The 22350-nt window shown below is 33.4% G+C and overlaps 1 protein-coding gene across 1 annotated transcript; it reads left to right on the plus strand.

Moving 5' to 3' along the window:
- Window positions 1-17568: 17568 nt before the first annotated feature.
- LOC149579980 (C4-beta,C20-epoxidase-like) lies at window positions 17569-21657 on the plus strand. Its single transcript, XM_089788216.1, has 3 exons — window positions 17569-18015; window positions 18223-18547; window positions 21250-21657. Exons 1-3 carry the CDS (start codon window positions 17621-17623, stop codon window positions 21496-21498), a joined length of 969 nt encoding a protein of 322 aa, XP_089644342.1. The 5' UTR covers window positions 17569-17620; the 3' UTR covers window positions 21499-21657.
- The last annotated feature ends 693 nt before the right edge of the window (window positions 21658-22350 follow it).

The raw sequence follows: 22350 nt of genomic DNA on the forward strand, positions 1-22350 counted from the left end.
CAAGCCAAGCTTTGAAGTACATTAGGTTAAACTACAAGACCCAAATGGAAAAAAAAAAACAAAAAACCTTGTTATCAGTGGCCCCCCTATATTCCCATTATTGAGTGGGATAATCTTATAAAGGATGCCACTGAGATAAAAGCAAGAGATGATGGAGAATTGGTACCACTTGACGAAAGAAGGTATGTCATAATATTAAGAATGAAATTGTGTAATAATTAATCTTAATAATTATGTGATTGAACATATTTCAAACTTTACATAGGTTTCCTAACACATAAAAGGTAGTTGAAGCAAGAAAATGGAAGCACTGGCAGCACAAGCTCGACATGGGTGGATATTCAAAATTTGTTGCATGAGTTGTAAGTATAAGTAAATGAAAAAGCATATGCAAATATTTATAAATTGTAAACAATTTGGTCTTGATGAAATTGATTACAAAAAAAAATCATGATACCAAGAAAAAGTGTAGGCCATGGAGTTTTAAAAAAAAAAAAATCTGAAGAGGACAAGAAATGAGGCTAAACAAAAGGCTATACAGCAATGGCTAAATGACTCTGAGCAATGAGTGTGCAAGTTTCTTCTATTGGATTGGTTGATGAGGTAAATAAGTCAATTGAATTTTATTTAAAATTGAATACTTTAGCAATTACTATATTTGATATTAAGTTCCAAAAAAGGCGTTATATTTTTTTAAAGTAAGGAAATAATGATTATATATTTGTTTAAAAAATTAAAATGAATATATTTATACGGATTAAAATGAATGATTAATATTTCTCAGTATTTGTCTTGTATTTATATGTATATATTTTTGATAAATGCACCAATTATTTACATTAAATTGCGGCCTGCCAATCTTGATACATCAGCTGAGCACCGTGGAGGTGGCAATTCGAATGTGGATCCTAGTACTCAAGGTATATATTTTCTATCTAATTTTTTATTTCTGAATTATTAATAAAAAGTAAATATATTAAATTTAATTTGGTGTAGCAATACAAATTTAACTATAATATATGTTGAGATTATTAAAAAAAATCTTGTATTGCAGTTGCAAGGGATGCAGAGGTTGTTCATGATGAGTGTGTTGAGGTCCAAGCTGACAAGCAAGATAATGTGGTTGGACAAGATAAAGAGTGTTACAATGTTCTGTAAAATCTTTTAAGTCTCATTTAAAAAAAATTTAACCCTTTTATTTGTTATTATACAAGACTTTCCTTTGCAAAGGATAGTGAGTGCACATTCACAAGTGCGAAAAAATACTGATGACGACATGGATATGCCTATGCAACAATATAGGGAAGGACAAAAAAAGAAAAAAAGAAAAAAGAAATGATTCATGTAACTTATGTAATTTATTCATGTAACTTATGTAATTTATTTATGTAACTTATTTGATAATGATTGATGTTATCATGTGATAATTCATAAATATTATATTTTATTAATAGAATGAATGAATTTTAGATGTTAACAAATAATTTAGATTTTTGGGGGGCAGGGGGAGGGGGCAGGCAAATGAGCTTCCACCTTCATGTGCTTGGTCTTGATTAGTAGAGAATATTAAACTATTCTCAAAACCAAGTGAAGCTCAACATTAACCTATGATTGTATGACAACTAACTATGTGAATCTCTTGGTTTTAGGCAATGCAAAAGGACACCACAGTCAAACTCATTTATTTATGAAATTTAGTTGCAGTGTATGAAGTATTCAAAAGAATGACTTACTATGGGATTGCCTCAAATTGTTCTTCTCTAAGGTATTATATTGTTTCTATTTATCTTCAATCATGTTTAATTGCATTTGATAACTTTTGTTGTAAATTGGGAGACATGAAGAAGAATTTGAATAGTGGAAACAAATGATATTAGATCATTCTAAAGTATACATTGATTCATGAACTATTCTCATTATTTATTTTGAGTGTGGTGATATGTTGAATAATATTATGGGGAGGAAGCAGAGGATCCATAAGTTTGGTCAAAGATTTGTCTTCAGAATATGGTTAAATTAGCAAAGGAGGCCACCACAATATGTAATGTACTTGAACCTATGTTTCATTTTTTTGATAGTAGGAAATGTAAGGAAACTTAGGTGCAGAAACAGCTTCCTACACTAATCTCATAAGGAAAGTATGATGCAAATCCTATTAAAATCTTCTACACTTACAGATTCAATATCATGTAAACAACAATATTGCAGCCAACCATGCATACAGAAAATAGATAGAGAAAGGAACACATAACACAAGGATTTTCCGGTGGAGGAAAACCTTTCGGTAAAACAAACCCGCCCCTCCAGAACCTGCACAATGTATTATCTTCAAAAAAAGGTTACAATACACTTGCAGTGCAAGCTCAACATTGATAACAGAAGACTCCAGTAGCTACTTGCAGCACCAACAATACACCTTTTTTGCATCGCATCTCTTCGCAACCCTAAAAATGCTTATAACATGCACTTCACTTTAGGGCTACTCCCAAAAGGTAAACCATATTAGGGTTTTACCATTCTTCAGGAAAATAGGAACCCCAAAAAAAATTTTGGGGCGATGCCCCAAACCCCACTATTGGGGTAGAGTGTACAGTACCCAAATATCTTAGTTGCCACATGTCTTCACCTATCATTGAATCTTCCTAACATAGCTCTTACGTGTCATAGGAATCCGTCATAATCGTTTTAGTCATGATCTCCTTACACACAATTCAAGATGTTGACACATCAACATTATTTGCAAGAAATACATTTTACAAAAAGAATAATAAGAATAGGAATTATACAAGGTTGAGACACCTTATTCCTAACATTCTCCCACTTGTTGAACACCTTGTAAGAGCAACAAGAACATAACAGGAACTAACCGCTATAGGCCAAAAGGCCCATAGACTCCTAACACCATCTGAACTTTTCAGTGCCCACTGGTTTCGTTAATGCATCTGCAACATTCTTCACAGTATCTACCTTCTCCAAATTTACCTTTCCATCTTCCACCATATCTCTCAAAAAGTGATACTGCACATCAATGTGCTTTGTTCTGGTATGGAAAGTTGGATTCTTTGTAAGGCAAATAGCACTTTGACTATCACACCAAATAGTAATCTGTTCTGCATCAACACCAACATCAGAACACAATCTCTTAAGCCAAATGGCTTCCTTACAAGCATGAGTAGCAGCCATGTACTCAGCTTCTGTAGTGGACAAAGAAACCACAGGTTGTCGCTTGCTCATCCAACTGATGGCACCACCAAACATAGTGAACACATAAGCACTAGTGGATCTCCTACGGTCAATATCACCTGCCCAATATAAATCCACAAACCCATGAATACAAACTGAATGCAAAAATCTAGAAGAGTTACCACAATAACATATGGAGTAATCTGATGTACCTCTCAAATATCTGAATACTCACTTAACTGCATCCCAATGTATCTGTCCAGGATTAGCCATAAATTGACTCAGGACTCCCACTACTTGGGAAATGTCTGGTCTAGTATAGAACATAGCATACATAAGACTGCCAACTGCATTAGCATAAGGTACTCTACTCATGTCCTCCACCTCACTAGGAGATTTCAAACAATCATCTACAGATAACTTTGTTCCCATAGGAATAGGAACACATAGTGGTCTACAATCTGCCATGCTGAACCTATCCAACACAGACTTCACATACTTACTCTGACTCAACCAAAGTTTTCTGTTAGACTTGTCTCTACTGATTTCCATACCCAAGATGTACCTAGCTGCCCCAAGATCTTTCATCTCAAACTGTGATGACAACTGAGATTTAAAATCAGAAATCATACCCTTACCCTTCCCAAACAGCAACATATCATCAACATATAATGCAAAAATAAGAAGGTGATCATTTTCAATTCTGAAATAAACACAATGATCTGATTTCAATCTTACAAATCCAATTGACAACACAAAGGCATCAAACTTAAGGTACCACATCCTAGGAGATTGCTTCAAACCATATAGAGATTTCTTTAATCTGCAAATTAAGGATTCTCTACCTTTAACAATGTAGTGCTCAGGTTGTGACATATAAATCTCTTCCTCCAAATCACCATGAAGGAAAGTTGTCTTCACATCCATCTGTTCTATCTCTAAATCATATGATGCAGCAAGAGATAACAAAAATCTAATGGATGTCAACTTGCAACAGGAGAGAATATTTCACCATAATCTATTCCCTCTACCTATCAATACCCCTTTGCAACCAATCTAGCTTTGTACCTTTCAACACTACCATCTACATAGAATTTCTTCTTGAACACCCATTTACAGCCAAAATATTTTCTCCCTTTAGGAAAAGGTACAAGGTCCCATGTTTTTTTTTTCTCTAATGAAGCCATCTCATCATCCATAGCCTCAATCCAGGAACCTACATCTTCCATGCCCAAAGCCTCTTTCATAGATCTAGGCTCATCAGTGTTAGTAATCAAAGAAAAAGCACAACTGAAATCTAACATAGAATAACCAAACCTTTGCGGTTGCTTTCTTTCTCTCATGGATCTCCTCAAGGGCTGAGGTTGAGGTTGTTCTTCCTCTTCTTCTAAGCTATCAGAGCTGCAAGAGCTCTCCTCATCATTAGACCCAACATGGTCTCTCTATTCAGTCTTCTCAGGGGTAGGAGGCAACTGAACAACATCTTTTTCCTTTTCTTTTTCATCTGGTTGTAGCACAATAGGAGAATATGTTAGCTATCTAAAAATAACATTTCTACTATACAACACCTTACTAGTCACAGGATCCCAAAGCTTGTATCCTTTCACACCAACATTGTACCCGATGAAAATACATTTAACAACTTTGTTTTCCAACTTAGACCTTTTCTCCATTGTAACATGTGCATAAGCTTCACAACCAAAAATACGAAGATGTCTAATTGAAGGCTTCTTACCAGACCACACCTCCATGGGTGTCTTACCAACAAGGGCTGATGTAGGAGATCTGTTAACCAGATAACAAGCAGTGGCCACAGCTTCGGCCCAAAACCTTTGTTCTAAACTAGCTCCACTAAGCATACTCCTAGCCTTCTCCATCAGTGTCCTGTTCATTCTCTCTACAACTCCATTTTTCTGTGGGGTATACGGAGTTGTCTTATGCCTCTCGGTACCTTGTTCTTTACAGAACTATTCAAACTCTGCTAAGCAAAACTCACCACCATTGTCAGTTCTCACACACTTAATCTTCTTGCTAGTCTAATTCTCTACAAGGGCTTTAAATTCCTTGAATTGACTAAAGACTTGTGTCTTACTTTTAAGGAAATAAATCCATGTCCTTCTATTGTAATCATCTATGAAAGATACAAAAAATACAGACTTGGCGATTGAAGGAACTTTTACAGGACCAAATACATCAGAATGAATAAGATCCAAAACATCAAAAGATTTGTGAGAACTAGAGTAAAATTGAACACAATTTTGTTTACCATATACACAGTGTTCACAGAAGTCGAACTCGAGATTGCAATCATTTAACCCCTCAACAAGATTTTTATTTTTCAGGGTTCTGAGACCCTTCTCACCAATGTGACCAAATCTCAAATGCCACAACATTGTCTTTTCTACAAGAAGCTTTCCTTTCAAAGTGTTTGCACCCTTAGGTACACTTGTTGCACTACCATCAGAACCACTAACCACAGTCTTCTTTACTGCTTGTTCAGATGGTGGGGATGATGTGATAGCTACTCTCTTCTTTGAAACAAAAGAACTATTACATTGAGAAATGTGTGCATCAAGCTGAAACAAAGTACCTCTCCTAGTACCCTTAGCAAGCACCATATCTCCTCTCATCATCTTACATCCATCTTTAGAAAAAACAACTTGCACACCTACATCATTTAGCATACTTATAGATAATAGGTTTCATGCCAAACCTGGAATGTGCATAACTCCATTGATTCCCTTTACTCGTCCATCAAGAAATTTGATAGTGACCCTTCCGCGTCCAACTATCTTTAGGTGAGAATCATCACCCAAGTACACCTTTCCACCATCAAACTCTTCATATCTTGAGAACTAGCTTCGATGAGATGTCATGTGAAAAGATGCACCCGATTCAACCAACCAGACATCATCAGATGCATGGGCTGCCAAAGCTACGATGAATGCATCGCCATCTTCTTGAGATTTTTTAGAACCAGAATCTAAGGCTTTCTTCTTCTTCTTAGGCTCTTTACAATCTTTATAGAAGTGCCCAGTCTTATCACAGTTCCAACATTTTGCCTTGGACTTATTGGAATTCTTTGACTTCCCACAGGGTTTGGATCTACCCTTATTGCCAGACTTATTGTCATTTTTCTTCCCTCTTTTCGTGGATCTCCCACAAACAGCAAGGGCTTCTTTTTTTGAAATGGAAGCCTTTCTCCACATCATCCATTTTGAAGGTGACTAATGTGCTTCCGAGAGCCATCACAAGATAGTCCCATGAATCCGGTAAAGAACACAAAAGTGTGTAGCAACGATCCTCCTCCTCTAACTTGACACTAGCTGATGTCAACTGTGCAGCCAAAAAATTAAATGCATTTAAATGATCTGTTAAGGATCCACCTTCCTCCATTCATAGAGAATACAACTTCTTCCTGAAGAATAACTTGTTCACCAAATATTTGGCCTGATACACGGCCCTAAGTCTCTCCCACAAACTATATGCGATTTTCTCATCTAGAACATTCAGAAGGACTGCATCGGTTAAATAGAGTCTTATGAGACCCTTAGCTTTATGGTCTTTGATATCCCAATCTTATTGAGCTATAGTTGCTGGTCTTGTAGCGCTTGTAGTCGCTTCCCATAGGTCACGATCTTCCAACATGTCTTCCATCTTGAGTTTCCACAACTCAAAATTAGTGCCATTAAATTTGTCCACCTCCATTCTTCCATATGATGAACTCACCATCTCAATCTACAAATAAGATTCAGGATGCTTTGCACAATACTCCCACTCAACTTGAGATTAGCTCAAAAAATCCTACCCAACAACTAGGATCAAAAGTTGATCAAGCTCTGATACCACTTGTAGGGCCCATTTACAGTTGCACCAAAAGCCATGACTGTTAGTGAACATGGAACACAACATAATTAACCACTTGTGGGTAGGGGAGCGCATCGCATCACCCAACAATCTCCCCCTCGACATGCATACCAGGTGCTTACGCAGGTCGGGAAGGCACCGAGGAGATTTGAACCCATGACAAGGCCAAAACCAGGCTCTGATACCACTTGTAAGGAAACTTAGGTGTGAAAATAGCTTCCTACACTAATCTCATAAGGAAAGTATGATGCAAATCCTATTAAAATCTTCTACACTTATAGATTCAATATCATGTAAACAACAATATTGCAGCCAACCATGCATACAGAAAATAGACAGAGAAAGGAACACATAACACAAGGATTTGCCGGTGGGGAAAAACCTTTCAGCAAAACAACCCCACCCCTCCAAAACCTACACAATGTATTATCTTCAACAAAAGGTTACAATACACTTGCAGTGCAAGCTCAACATCGATAACAGAAGACTCCAATAGCTACTTGTAGTACCAAAAATACACCTTTTTCACATCACATCTCTTCACAACCCTAAAAATGCTTATAACATGCGCTTCACTTTAGGACTACTCCCAAAAGGTAAATCGTATTAGGGTTTTACCATTCTCTGAGAAAATAGGAACCCCAAAAAAATTTTCAAACCCCACTATTGGGGTAGAGTGTATAGTACTCAAATATCTTAGTTTCCATGTGTCTTCACCTATCATTGAATCTTCCTAACATAGCTCTTACGTGTCATAGGAATCCGTCATAACCATTTTAGTCATGATCTCCTTAAACACAATTCAAGATGTTGACACATCAACATTATTTGCAAGAAATACATTTTACAAAACAAATAATAAGAATAGGAATTATACAAGGTTGAGACACCTTATTCCTAACAGGAAACACTAGTCCCTTCATAATCGACTGACACTATGTGTTCTATATGACATGCAACACTTAATGGAGAAAGCAGGTAAAATTTATAATTTCACAATTTATAATCATTGTTGCAAATTACAATATGCATAAGTCAAACTTCATTTGACATCTCTCGCTAGGTTTATATATGATATCTACTTATTTAAATTTTGAATTTTACTTTCAAAATATTTTGGTTAAATTATAATTTATATGTGAATATTTCAATTTGCAGGCCATTCTAGTCATTTTCTATTGTCCATGCTCATTAAACATCTTGATCATAAGAAATTTGTAACACTAATGAATGTTCTTAGAAACTTTGGCCTGTGTTGAAACTTTGGATTCTTGGATATTTGTAGGGATTGTGGTGAAGTCCTCATTGAATTGGTGCTTAGCGAAGAATAATATTAGAATGCTACAAGACTATCATGCTTCACTAAATATCATAAACATTTACTTGGCACTATTGATGTCAATGGTCCATTATTATTTAGTGCTTTGGAAGACAAACATTGTCATATTTCTTTGGAACTTGACAACTAACATGTTTCCATGCAAGAATGGCATCTTATCTAGTGACAATTACTCAACAGTGTGACTATGATTTTGTGAATAAGGTTAAGCTTAATTCTTCCTTTATCGTAGAATGGACTCATTGGTTACCTTCTTTGCCAAGCGAGAACTAAAAATTTTAATGTTCCTTATATTAATTAATTCACACATGCTACATAGGAGGGTCTAGTCATATATTTCCCAGCCTCATGGTTATCCCTTTTGTGCCTAGGTTACTCTATGATCTTGCTTATTATTGTCTAATTTTGGAGAGTCAATGTCTCAAGAAAGAGTAGAAAACTCTTGAAATAGTTGAGCTTGTATTGAAAAACATCAACATACCATTATTTCAAACTCTGCAAGACCTGCCATCATAGAAGAGGTATCTCTCTTAATAAATCTGATCTTTCTCTTAACTATGATCTGATACCATGTTAAAGATGCCATTTAAGATCAAAGTTCTAATTATTCATCAAGTCTGGAATCACCAAACACCAAAATGAGAGAATATTAATAGATTTTGATATATGTCTTAGATTTGAGAAATTGGTATAAGTATGTTAAAGATCAAATTTAAGATAAAAGTTTTGATTACTTATCAAGTCTAAAATCACCAAACAAAAAAATGAGAGAATATTAATAGATTTTGATATCTCTCTTAGCTTTGAGAAATTTTCTAGGCACGTATTGGAGAAGAATAAACAAAGAGTGGTGCTTTTCCTGCTACTTTGCAATACAAAATATATGTATAAGCTTGAAGAAGAGATGCCCAACATTGTGCTTGTGCCCTTTCCATATGATAATTTAGACATTTTTAGTCCTTGGGATACCACTTTCTCCATTGGATAAGTACTGAAATAAGAGTATTGCATTTTGATATTTTTTCATTGTTTTGGCCTCTAATATTTCTAGAAATAATTATTCTTTGGTGACTGACATATACCAAACTAATCACAACAATAATGCATTTGTTACCAATATGATGCAGAGGGGATTGTGGTTTAACTAACCAAACATAGTTTTTCATAATAAGGTCTTAATGACCATCCAATAGTCTACTCGTTAGTGGCCTTCCTAAGGTATCTAACAAGAAAATCCAGCAATTCTTGGTAGAGTTACAAACTCTCCAACCAAACAAACCTTGAAACTTATTCCTTCCCAAGGACTACCTTTCCACAAGCACTTTACTAACTAGGATACAATCAAATTAGAATTTCACATAGAGAATAAATGTGTTTATATATTACTTAGACCCAACATGTAACCATAGATACTTTGGTTCTTGTCCACACAAAAAACCATAATCCAATTTGTTGTAGTAAGGGACAAAAGAGACATGATAAAATTAGCCCTCGTAATGAGGTATTTGAGTTTTTTCTCCTACAAATCCTAAATGAGCCCCAAATTAAATTGCATATTTAGAATCTCTTTTTAGGCTATGAAATACTATCAAAGAACGAGAATTTGGTTTTTCTCCTAACTCCCTTTACCTAGATTGAGTAGGATTAGCCCCTGATTTATAGATTTAGGACCAACTCGCTCTGTAAGTTACTATTGAAAATATTCATTGGACATCTCTATTACTATCAGAGAAGTGTTACTGATAGACTTATAATATAGTCCAACTTCCATTAACTTTTGATATAAATAGATCACTAGATTCTTCATCTTGTATTTATATTCTCATTGGGACTTATTTTTAGTTTTCTATTGATTGTTCACCGTTATATTTTCCAATTTGCTTCCAGTGTTTTCACATCACTCTTTCTTTGTTTCTACCCAATTGTCTATTTGTTCTCATCTTGAATGCTTCCTTTTGGCATAGGGTGAAATCATTTGTTAGACAAAGGATTTGTATCTTGTGGAGTAATATGTTTACAAGAACAAGAAATAACTCCTTCTGTTGTCGTCATTGTAAAAAAAAAATTGCATCTTTGATCTCACACAAACCTTGATCCAGTATTTCCTTTTATCCCTCAAATTTTTGGGATGGGGAGGATGGTAAATGATTAAAAGAACAAGAAAGGGTTAAAATTATCTAGAAGTTATTATAAAAAGAGAAATTTGCATAGATCATAAAAATAATAACATAAAAACTTATTACAATTACATCTATGTTGAAAGCTAGATAAGTCCTATCAAAAGAAATTAAAAAGATATTTTGTATGTCTCATGGATACCTTCTCATCTAGAAAGTTCTCATATTCAGCGAATACCAGCCTCTCAGCAAATTCAATGTATGAAGTGGGTATAGACTCAAAGGTTCCATCAAAAAAATGAAAAACCATAGAATCAGCCACTATTGAGCTTTGTAGAAATTGACCATCAGGGATGATTGTTCATAAGAGTTCAATAAAGTTAGCAAATAGTACAAAAACTTGAATTGAATACAAAAATTAATAGATGATAGCTTTCTATTTCAATCAGAAGATTATAGTGAAGTGTAAACCATAATAAGTGTAAGCTTTTTTTGTTTTTTTCTTTGTTGCCACAAGGTATTCATTTGACCTAACCTAGTAGCCATTTGGGGTGAGCTTAGGGAAGACTAGTCCTTGGGGATGTACCAAGCAACTTGCATACTAGGTGCATTAGGTGAACCCAAGTTTTGGAGTCAAAACCGAGACCACTAGGGAGAAAACCCAAGGTTTAAGCCAACTCTGCTACCCATGTGGCCTAGTAAGTTTTGAGTATATGGTAACCATTATAGAAAAGTGCATGCCTATCTTTTCCTATATAGATAATGAAGTTTGAAAGGAAAATTGAAGAATAACTCACCTTTCAAGATACTTCCTTCTAAATTGAGTTTAAACTTATTGGATTGGATAAGCTCAATGAAATTTTCAATTTTTTTAACATCAAGTTTCAACCTATGCACAGAAATCATCAAATGGTTCAAGGCATACCCATTCACAAGAGTCCATGCTACATATTCACTTTCCCTACAAAATGTAGAAATTAAAAATTTAGAATATGTACACCATAAGAACATCTAATTAAATATCCAAACAAGACTATTATTAAATGTGAAGTCTGATAGAAAATCAAAACTGGCAAACATATTTAGTATTTACTATGAGCAATTTAAGAATTGGAAGGGTGTTTCCTTTCATGCAAGCATGAATACAAGAACATAGAAAAAGAAGGGTTTCCTTTCATGTAAAGTTACTCTGACCTGAAATTCTACTTTTAATAATTTTTCTATGACATCTTCGGATTTTTTTCACCGACATGCAATCTTCCAATGGAAAACATGATCATCAAAGTCCCTTATTGGCTCATTCATTCTCATGGCTTGGGTTATATTCTTAGCTTGAATGTTCAAACATTTTGTGCATAGTCATGATTGTGGACTGAAAATTTTGAACCAAACCAATTTATTTTTTGTTTTTCAACAAAAATCAATTGATTCTCTTGATGAATCATGATGAAAAGGGTCTTTGGGAATGATGAGTTTGGATCTTGTATGGAGTAAGAATTGGTCTTTGGAGAATATACCAACAATAGGTGATCGAAAGGAAAGGGCCAATGTTATTTTTTTTAGCCTTGATGCACATTGAAGATAAAATGAAACACATCTATGTAAGGATTTCTTAAATGTTGATGAAATGAGCCAAGTGAAAATTGTAGATCTGTGTTGAAGTCTCCACACTTGGCCATATTTTTTTAAAATACCATCAACTAGAAATTGACATTGGTTCTCATGAGTAGCACTATGCCAGCAAAATTAAAATAATTTTTAAAAAGAAAAGTTTAAGTCATAAGTCCAATTTCACTGTAAGTCACAAATTTTTGAAAAATCATAGCACTCACCTTCAAGTAGTTATCAATTTTAGTCTTCAATATATACTTAATGTTTGTTGGATCCATAGTGAAAAAGAGTCTAAAACCTGTGGGGCTCACCTTGAATGTGGCCATTTGCATTGTAGGTATGTGGTCAAACCATGTTGATGGTGGAAGTTTGTTGTAAGTTCGGAAGTAAAAAGATCCAGGGTCAATATCTTGTTGTTTATACCTAGTTAGTTAATCAACAAGATTGTGAAATCCTCCTTTGCAACATCATTGTTTGAAAGGTCCTCCTCCAATTCCTCTTCTAGTAGCCAATTTTTTTTAATATTTCAGCAAGCCATCGCAATTGCAATGGCTGGATTTGATGGAATGACATTGGGCGAACAACATTTGTGTTTCATGGTCTTTGCTATTGTGACGGATAAATCAGATAGATATTTGTCACACCCATGGCACTATTATCGCAAACCATCACAATTGTGACACTAACTCCGATGGATGGGGATCGCTATTGTGATGGCACAGTGAAATTGTAAGATGTCGTAATTGCGATGGTAGCTTGTCGCAATTATGACAACATGACTATGAACTCTTGGCCTTAGGTTCTACCAAATTGGGACATCATTTGCCATCCCAATTACGATGGATGAGATTTCCATCACAATTTGCGATGCCAAGAGTCTGATGTCCATTCAACAGGAGCCAATTCTTGGTATTATCGTTAGGATGATAGATGATCATTGCAATTGTGATGGCCTACCATCACAATTCAGGTCCACATGTAGTAGTGTGGGAGTGTTATAATTAGTAGTGTCAATCTAAACAAGAGTAATGTCCTCAACATTTGATGTGTTATAGGGAGGAGGAGAAACATCCTTAGTAGGCTCCTTTGGCCTCTTAGTTATATCATGAGATTATATTTATTCTTCTTCTTTCTCTATTCCCCTAGATCATCCCTAGTATCAATATCATCATCATTTTCCTTGTAGAGATTCATCAAAGGGGGCATCACCCTAGGGATTTTTATTTTCTTCTCAAAAACTTTTTTCTTTTAGCCATTTATTTCTTCTTTGGATTAGCCCATTTACCATTTTTCTTGTTACCTATGCCATCTTCATCTTTCAAATTTGAATCCTTGCTAGCATCTATCTCTAAGAAGTTCTTATCATCAAATGACTTGAAGGCTTTAATTTCATCCTTGGAATTAGAATTAGCCTAGATAGATGGCCCAGTCACACTAACCTTAAGGTTATCATATATGTAAACCATTAGCTCATCATGAATAGGGGGTATGTAACCTCCTAAGTTTGAATCCCATTAATGCTTTTTTTTAGAGAGGTAAAGAGATAACAATGGATAGAAATTTTCTTATTATGTCGAAAGTGGTATAAAAAAAATGGGTTAGTGCACACTCTAGAAAATCGATTGTCCAAGGTAACATAGTATATTATTTCCCTAAGCACCATCCTCCAAATTTTCTTGATGGATCTTAGGGAATAATATGTCTTTCTTAGTTTAACTAAAGCCTCTCTTTCCTCCTCATTCTTACTAAAGACATTAACAATAGAATCAAATAATTTCTTATCATGTAAAACTTCTTCCCAACAACTGAGATTTAAGTAACTTGAGAAATAAATTCCTCATTCCCAATGAATTTTTCCACTAAAAAAACCATAGAACCCTCAACCAAGCTCTTATGGACAAATCTAGTAACAAAAAGATTACCTCCATGAAGATGCTCCATAAATGGGGTGACACTGCTTGCCTCCAATATCTCCCAAACTATCTTTATTTTCCTCCATTTATCATAGGACATGAGCTCTCTTTACCTCCTCTAACTACCCATATTAGCAATCTCAAAGCATTCCAACAAGCTAGAGAAAAAATTAGAAATTCTAGAAGGATGAATCCAATCAAGAAGAATATGGTAGACAAAACAACAAAAGAAGAGGAAGGGAAAACAAAAAATGACAAAAATATGGCATTTAGAACTAGCTCCAAGTATAAATTCCTAGAGACTATGTGAAGGAAAGTGGTAATAATTACCATGACTATCATTAGAACATCTGACTTTCCTTGTAACCATAAAATCATCTCTTTGGAAAACTAAATTAGTCATTTTGAAGTACTCCCTCTTTATCATGGATCTCATCATAATTAATATATGATATGATATCAAACTAGAGATTGACTTCCCCTTGCCACCTCACTTATTAGATCTAACAACCACATTAGCCAATGAATCTTCCATAAAGTTGGACTCCCTCAAGGTATGAGAAATATTTATTTTTTCCATCAAATTAAGGATTTCCATCACATTTGAGATGATATTAGATATAGTACACGATATATTTCTCAACCTGTTCAAACAACTAACTATATTTTTTGAATATCCTTCAAGACAAAGTTTGGAAACACCTAAGTCCTTGGCCAACCTGAGACCTTGAAGGTCAGCCATAGCCTCTGCATAATAATTAGTCTCTTTCCCCAAGGGGAGTTCCATGACAACAATGCATTGACTAACACAATTTCTTAACACTCCCCCGCTTCCAATTAGCCCAAGTTTTCCTTTAGCAGGGCCCCATAATCTTTGAATATAAGTTTGTCTACTAGCATGCTTTACATTTTCCCCAAAGTCCACCTTTTATTGATTCTTGGTCTTTACCCATGTTGATTAATGAGTATATTTTTATCTATGACTAGATTTAACCAAATTAAGTAAAATGTGCATCATACATAAGGGGCTCATTAGAGATTAATTGCTAAAATAATACCTAGATTCATCCACTATAGATTGTCTCCTCATGAGACGCATGAGGAACTAGCTGAGCCATAAACTCCTCATCCTCTACAAAATTTCCAATAGAGTGATAAGTAAACAAAATAGTGGAAGCAAAAGACTAATTACAATTACAATCAGCATAGGCCCCAAATCATCATTTGGGTAATTAGAGAGTTTTACCAAAAGATTGATCTTAGGATTATCTGAGGTAGCCTAATCCACATCAATCTGATAAGGCTTGTTAACCAATTTTGAAACATTTATAAATTTCATCCCCTAAAATTCTTAAACAATTTTATTTTTCTTTTATGGGAAACCCTTAACCCAATACTCAACTTTTTTACAATGGAAACAAGCAAAGGGAATGGACACAAATTCTAAATCTTGAGTCCAGATACCCAACTCAGAGTTAATACAAACTTCCATTGGAAAATGACTATTTGATACTAATACAAATATAGGCATGCACCAATAATCTCCTCAAAGCAGTGACAGGGTTTCGAGAGATCAACTCCCTAAAGCAAGCAACAAAACCTTGGAAGATTTCACCATCCAAAATTCGTAAGGGGAGATTAGGAATCTTGGCCCACACTAGAGTCATATCACACACACAATCTTTGTGAGAAATCCTTAGTTTCCACTTTTTAAGGGACAACAAAGAATTACCTAATATCCACTATCCACTTGCCAAAATATCTATAGATCTTCCTCAAAAATTAAGGCAAAGGAACAAAAAATTTAGGCATTTTCACAACACCTGTTTACCCCTTCATATTCAGTTTCCTTGCAACCTAGATTGGTGTCTTAATGTTTAGTCGAGGACCAATGAAGAATAATCCATAGAGGCAATGTTGTTGTCCATAGTGGAATCCAAAATAGAGATAGAAGTAGTCCCAAATGCAAGATCCACACAATGAGAAATATGGATAAAACACTTACCTTTTCAATGGGCCCCAAACAACATCATTGACTGTTTCTTTTTACTTCGGTGCACTTGACGAGAATCCCTTAAATTAAGGTTCATTCACTAGGACACCCCCTACAAGCCAATCAGCGCCACCTTCTAAGGAATCAAGTTGCCCTCCCAAAAATCCTTAAAGATTCATTTGCTACAAGAGGCTTGAAATTTTTCCATACATCAACAATGCCATCGAAGCCACCACTTCCATTGTAATAGTTACTTCTTACCCTCCCCAAATTCAAACTTCCTACTCTAGTCAATGTTTCATCCACCCTCTCATAATAATAAAATATGTCAGTGAATTATCAAATTTGATGATATGACATTGAAAACTAAAATAAATATAATTTACAATTGAAATTATTATAAATGGGTCCTTGCTTTATTGGTTTATTTGAAAGGTTCTTGATTGAGCCCACCAGAAATTAAGCTTTGGTGAGAAATTCAAACCTCCTACTCTATGCAACCTCTTGTCCACCCTCTCATAATAAAGAAATATATCAGTAGATTATTATATTTGATGATATGACTTTGAAAACTACAAAAAAAATCTTTGTAATTTACAATTGAAAATATTTTAAATAGATATAAGTATTTTATTGATTGATTTGAATGATTCTTAATGAACCCACCAAAAATTAAGTCTTAATAAATACAAAACTAACATAAAAAAAAGAAGAAGATGATATCAAATAGGATCTTATTCTATGCAGCATAAGACTTATGCTCCCAAACAATCATATAATTACTAGATATGGCTGTTGAGAGTCCTAAAATTAACATACACGACTCTTGACAGGCATGGATTCATTTTAAATCCACCCATAATTATGATTGTGCAAACTCTTACGTATCTTATGCAACTATTGGATAAATATTTATGACTGTAAGTCACAATTTATCCTATGAATGGAAGCGAAATTGTCTTGGAACGTGATGAGAATTGTGCTACCAAATCGTCATGTCAGATATCTTGAATTTGGAAGCACGTTTAATACTTTGCAAAAGGCGTCGATTTTAACTGATTCGAACATAAATTTCTTCGTTCCCCCATTCACCAGGAATTGATTTTCTTTTTAAACCTTGTATGGAGATGATGTTAATAGTTTAACCTCTCCGTAGAAAAAACTTGACACATGGGACCATTTTCCTGTATAAACAGGAATTGTACTCTGCTTGTTTTCTTAATGTAAGATGTGTGAAATGCAATCCAAACTCCTTGGAATGAATCTGCACCTTCAAGCTTCTTTAACCAAGTATGGCCAAAGCTCGGAATCTTCTTTTAAGAAAGTGACTCCTAATCCTTATTGAGAGTTTCCAAGAAGTGACTTTAAATTTGATATTTCGCACACTTCTAGATGGTGTCGACTTGTCCATACTAGAAGAAGATCTTGACATCTAAACTACCATGAAAAAATTAAACCTCCAAGTCAAACCTTAATGTATAATGTTTAAATCATCAACATCTAGACATGGTAAATTTTTCTTATATAACCACAAACTGACCACTGCTAAATCATTCAGCCTTCAATAAATTTTCATACACATAGATTGAGAGCAGTCATGGAGGCAACGAATGGAGCTGATCTTCCACTTATCGATCTCTCTCTTTTTCCCTCCCAAAATGTTGATCAAAAACAGTTGGAAAGCCAAGAGTTTAATGAGCTCAGGAAGGCTTGCCATGAGTTGGGATTTTTCAGGGTGATAAACCATGGAATAAATCCAAGTCTCATTCAATCAGTGGAGAAAAGGATTCGAGATATGTTTGCGTTGCCCGATGAAATCAAGAACAGAGCTATTTTCCCCATTTTCAACACTGGGTATGGCCCATCAGTTGTAGATGAAGTGGCAAAAGACTCCACGCCTGAGAATATGATTTTTCCATGGGATCATCTGCTTCCCAACTCAGTTGATAAAATCTCTGAGAAACTATGGCCACAAGGAAACCCTGCATTCTGGTAACAATTATTGGAATATGTAGCTTTTATGCTTTTTATGGTTCTCATAACGTATGCTTGACATGATAAGTTTTACAAGTCTATGTATCTATGTAATGAAGCAACTGTGAAAAAGTTCTTATTCTCTTTTCAATCAAACGAGGAATTTTTTTGTGCTGAAAAAATCATTGCTTTCTTTTTCAAAATCATCTGTTCATGTTTGTGCAGCAAGGAGTTGAATGAGTACAAAACCCAAATGAGGGAGCTTTCTCATAGGATTCTGAAGGTCCTTGTATGGAGTCTGGGTGTGGACATTTCAAGCCAATCTGCATCAGAACTGTTTGAGAAATCTCATGGGAATCTTCGGATGAATTATTATGACAAGTCTACAGAGAAGGAGAAGATCTCAAAAGCTCACACCGACATCTCGTGCATCACAATACTGTATCAGGATGATGTTGGGGGTCTCCAGATCCGAACCAAGGAAGGAAAATGGATGGATAGTAAGCCTTTCCATGGATCTTTTGTTATTAACATCGGTGACGTTTTACAGGTAGATTTTGTGCACACTTCTAATCGTTTTTGTTTTATTTCCCTATTTTGAAATATATTCTATGGAGAATTTCCTTTTTATACTGTATAATTTGAGGACTTTTGTCCTTTTTCTTTGTATTGAAAGAATGCAGATTTACAATTGAAAGACAGTCAAAAGACTGTCAAGAAAGAATAAAACAGCATAGATATGAATATTAGAACAGTGATAATAGCACAAATATAACTACAGAGCTGAGATAAACAATATAGAACAATGTCATAACACACTCTTCAACCTTGGCCTTGCAAAAGGAACTTAAATCCTGAGTGATACAAAACTTCATATTGTTGATCAGTTGGTTCATTTGACATTTGATGTTTTGAATTCATAGCTCAATTTTGTAAGTTATTCTACGACTCTGCTTGTAGATAAGAGAAGAGAGAAATCAGATAATAAAACATGTCTAAGTTATTCTACGACTCCGCTTGTAGATAAGAGAAGAGAGAAATCAGACAATAAAACATGTCTAAGTTATTCTACGACTCCGTTTGTAGATAAGAGAAGAGAGAAATCAGACAATAAAACATGTCTAAGTAAAACTTTACCACTGCAACTTTTGTCTAAGTAAAATTTTACAACTACAACTTTTTTATGATGATTATTGCTATTATTAAAGACTACTTTACATCTGTTTTTCCATAAATGGAATAAAATAACATGACAAATTCCATTAGAAATAATATTGCTATGAAACCCAACCCCGAGCAAGGCAAGGTTAATTTGTCTAACCAACCCACTTCTTTCCATTTGTCTTTAATTGAGGCAATGTGTTTTTTTTTTTGAATAAGGATTTTCCAAGGCTTGTTACCTTTATTGTCCCTTGTAATTATAGTTTGTCACCTTGGCATTCATATTATCATATTAATATATTTATTTATTTATTTTAATTATGATATGGTTCATAATTATATAAAATTAATCAAGCAATTTTATGATGATATAAATATGTATAAATTGTGATTTTTTTTTAATAACGATAGTAATTTTATTTAATTAAAATTCTATTTAATTTTATTTAACTTTACTCTTATTACTTATTTAATAAAATCTTATTATTCAATTATAATTAGAAATGGGAACATGATAAACAATCCTTTATTCTTGTGTTTATAGTTGAGATAGTTAAAAAAATATTTAGTAACTTTATTTCCTTCTTTTATCAAATGTAACTTGGATCTAATTTTAGCCCCTTGACCTTTGTAGTTATCAATTTTGTGATGTTGTATCAACAATAAAAACTTATAGATTAATATTGGTAGGATCACCACTAAGGAGTTTTATGTCATGAGAAATTTTTCCTTGCAAGATTTATCCTTACATATGTGTTACCAAGCAATTTATTTGCCAAACATGTGAAGGAAATCAATGCATTGAATAATGGTCTCACACCACCAATCAATCCAAGAATCTCCTTTAGTACGTTCAAAAAGAGAATTCCTAATCTCTTCAAGAGAACCCAAGTAAATTAGATTTTTTAAGTGAGAAAAGTTGAGCTTAAATGGGATGGCATGTCCTTATTTAATTTTTGGGAAAGGTAAATGCTACAAAAAATAGGATAGTGGTTTGAAAGGGTAGTGGAAAGATCCACTTGAACTTATTGCATGAGGGAATCTACATCCAAAGAGATGGGTTGAAACCAACATTAACATTTGTATTTAGAGCTTGAGAGACTTTGGACTTTGATTGCATCATTAAGAATACAACCAAATGGTCCATTGTATCAGTAACAATACAACCAAATCATCATTATACTACAAGATGATTGAGCATTTAGTAATATGTTGAATAACATTTTAGTTTTGGAATCAATATGTATTTTACATAGTATTCTTCCATTAATTAAAATTTTATTATTGTAAGTCTTGTTTTGGTTTATTTTGATATATTTAATAATTTGTAATTATTGTTGATGGTTTATTTTTCCAACATGATGTTATAGAGAATACTTGTGTCAAATTATTTAATGAACTATTCTTAAGATGAAATAGATATTATGTTCTTTCTAATGATGGATTATAGAGTGTGATCACTGATGTATAGCTAAGGCTTGTGAGGATATAGAGAATACTTATTTCATATTATTCTATGATCTATCATTAGAATGAAATGAGTATTGTGTGAGTTCTAACTTTAGTAGTAGATTTTATATATATAACATTGATGCAAATAATATCTTATGTGAAATATTTTGTTCACATTGATGATATAGATCAAGAAGTGTGATGCAACCAATAAATACATAAAACTCTTATTCAGATATATCTTTAAAGATTGTTTTTCATTAAGATGAATTATAAAATAACTAATACTATTATAATGTATTAAATATAGACATGATATATTAGATAACTTTTTTTTAAATAAATAATTATCATTTTAAATGATATATTTAGTATAAAATAAACTTTGTTCAACAGATTCTCTCGTGATTTAGAGATAGGTATATTTATTAATAAAAAAATTGGACTTCTTATAACAAATGTTGTATATTTAGTTTAAATTTGTTAGATACTTTTATAGTGATATAGATAATTATATATAGAATATGTGTATTTAATTTTTTTCTATTATTATGTTATTACTAATAATATTATAGATGGGATGTAAATAATATGAAGTGAAATGTTTTATAAATTGATATGTTATTACAATTATTGCAGATGTGGAGTAATGGGAGATATCGCAGCGCTGAACATCGCGTAGTGTATGGAAAATCAAATAAGAATAGGTTATCCATGGCGTATTTTCATGATTTTTTGGATGAATTTGAAATTCGGTGTCCAGAAGAAATAATTGATCAAGAGCACCCACAACAATATAAAGTTGTTACAAAAGGAGATATTGTAGCATATTACAAGAAAGCAGGTCCAAATTTGTATACTCCTATACACTTCAAATTGGACCAGTAAAATATATTATATTTAAATAAAATAGTTCCATCTAACATCATGTTTAGAATTTTGTAATAAGATGGAAATGAAATATAAATAAATCTCAACTAATATGTTGACCATACTTTATTATTCAAGTAATATTGTTATGATAAATTAAAAAAGATCTTATGCCTATATTCTATTATCTTTACAATTTCAATGATCAAAGGATTTTTTTTTTTTAAAGAATAGCTTGAACTTGTAACTTCTTACACAAATATACTAATCAAACAAAAGTTACCTTTTTTTCAAAATTTAGGAGTTGATTAATTAATAATGTATATGTAAAATGTTATGTCCCATTTAAAATTTAAAATTTAAGATTTAGTCAACTCTTACCCATTCATTTCTCACTTTCACTAATAGCTAAATAAATACATGCTACATGATTTTTTGTAAAGTATGTGTATTTAAAGGTAATCATTTTCCTTCATTTGACTATTTAATTATAATTTTTATATAAATTACATTCAAAGAGAAAAGAATTATGAAAGAAAATTAATAGTGCATTATAAGTCTAGAAACTCATCATAGAATAAGATAGTGAAGTGAGTAAATGAACATCTTGCAAGTGGAGGAGAAAATTTATAAATAGTACTACATTAATTTATTTATTTTTATGGGTAGTACTACATTAATTGTTAGATGAGACATTTCCATCTATATCAAAAAATTGGAATGATAGCTTTTAACCCTCATAAATTTCAAAATCTATTTATATTTTAAGTCAAAATAAATGGAGAACAGATTTTTTCTAATGAACGACATTTAGAATTTAGTATCATTTTCAAATTATTCTTCTATTTATTAATGCATCTACATAAACTA

Source organism: Cupressus sempervirens, chromosome 1, assembly GCF_028749045.1.
Source record: "Cupressus sempervirens isolate cs-2001-9-10 chromosome 1, ASM2874904v1, whole genome shotgun sequence".
Classification (NCBI taxonomy): Eukaryota; Viridiplantae; Streptophyta; class Pinopsida; order Cupressales; family Cupressaceae; genus Cupressus; species Cupressus sempervirens.

Bases quoted from the DNA above. Each gene is read 5' to 3' on its own strand.
- LOC149579980 (XM_089788216.1), top strand. From the start codon at position 17,621: ATGGAGGCAACGAATGGAGCTGATCTTCCACTTATCGATCTCTCTCTT. The intron at 18,016-18,222 runs GTAACAATTATT...ATGTTTGTGCAG, and splicing joins CAAGGAAACCCTGCATTCTG to CAAGGAGTTGAATGAGTACA. The intron at 18,548-21,249 runs GTAGATTTTGTG...CAATTATTGCAG, and splicing joins ACATCGGTGACGTTTTACAG to ATGTGGAGTAATGGGAGATA.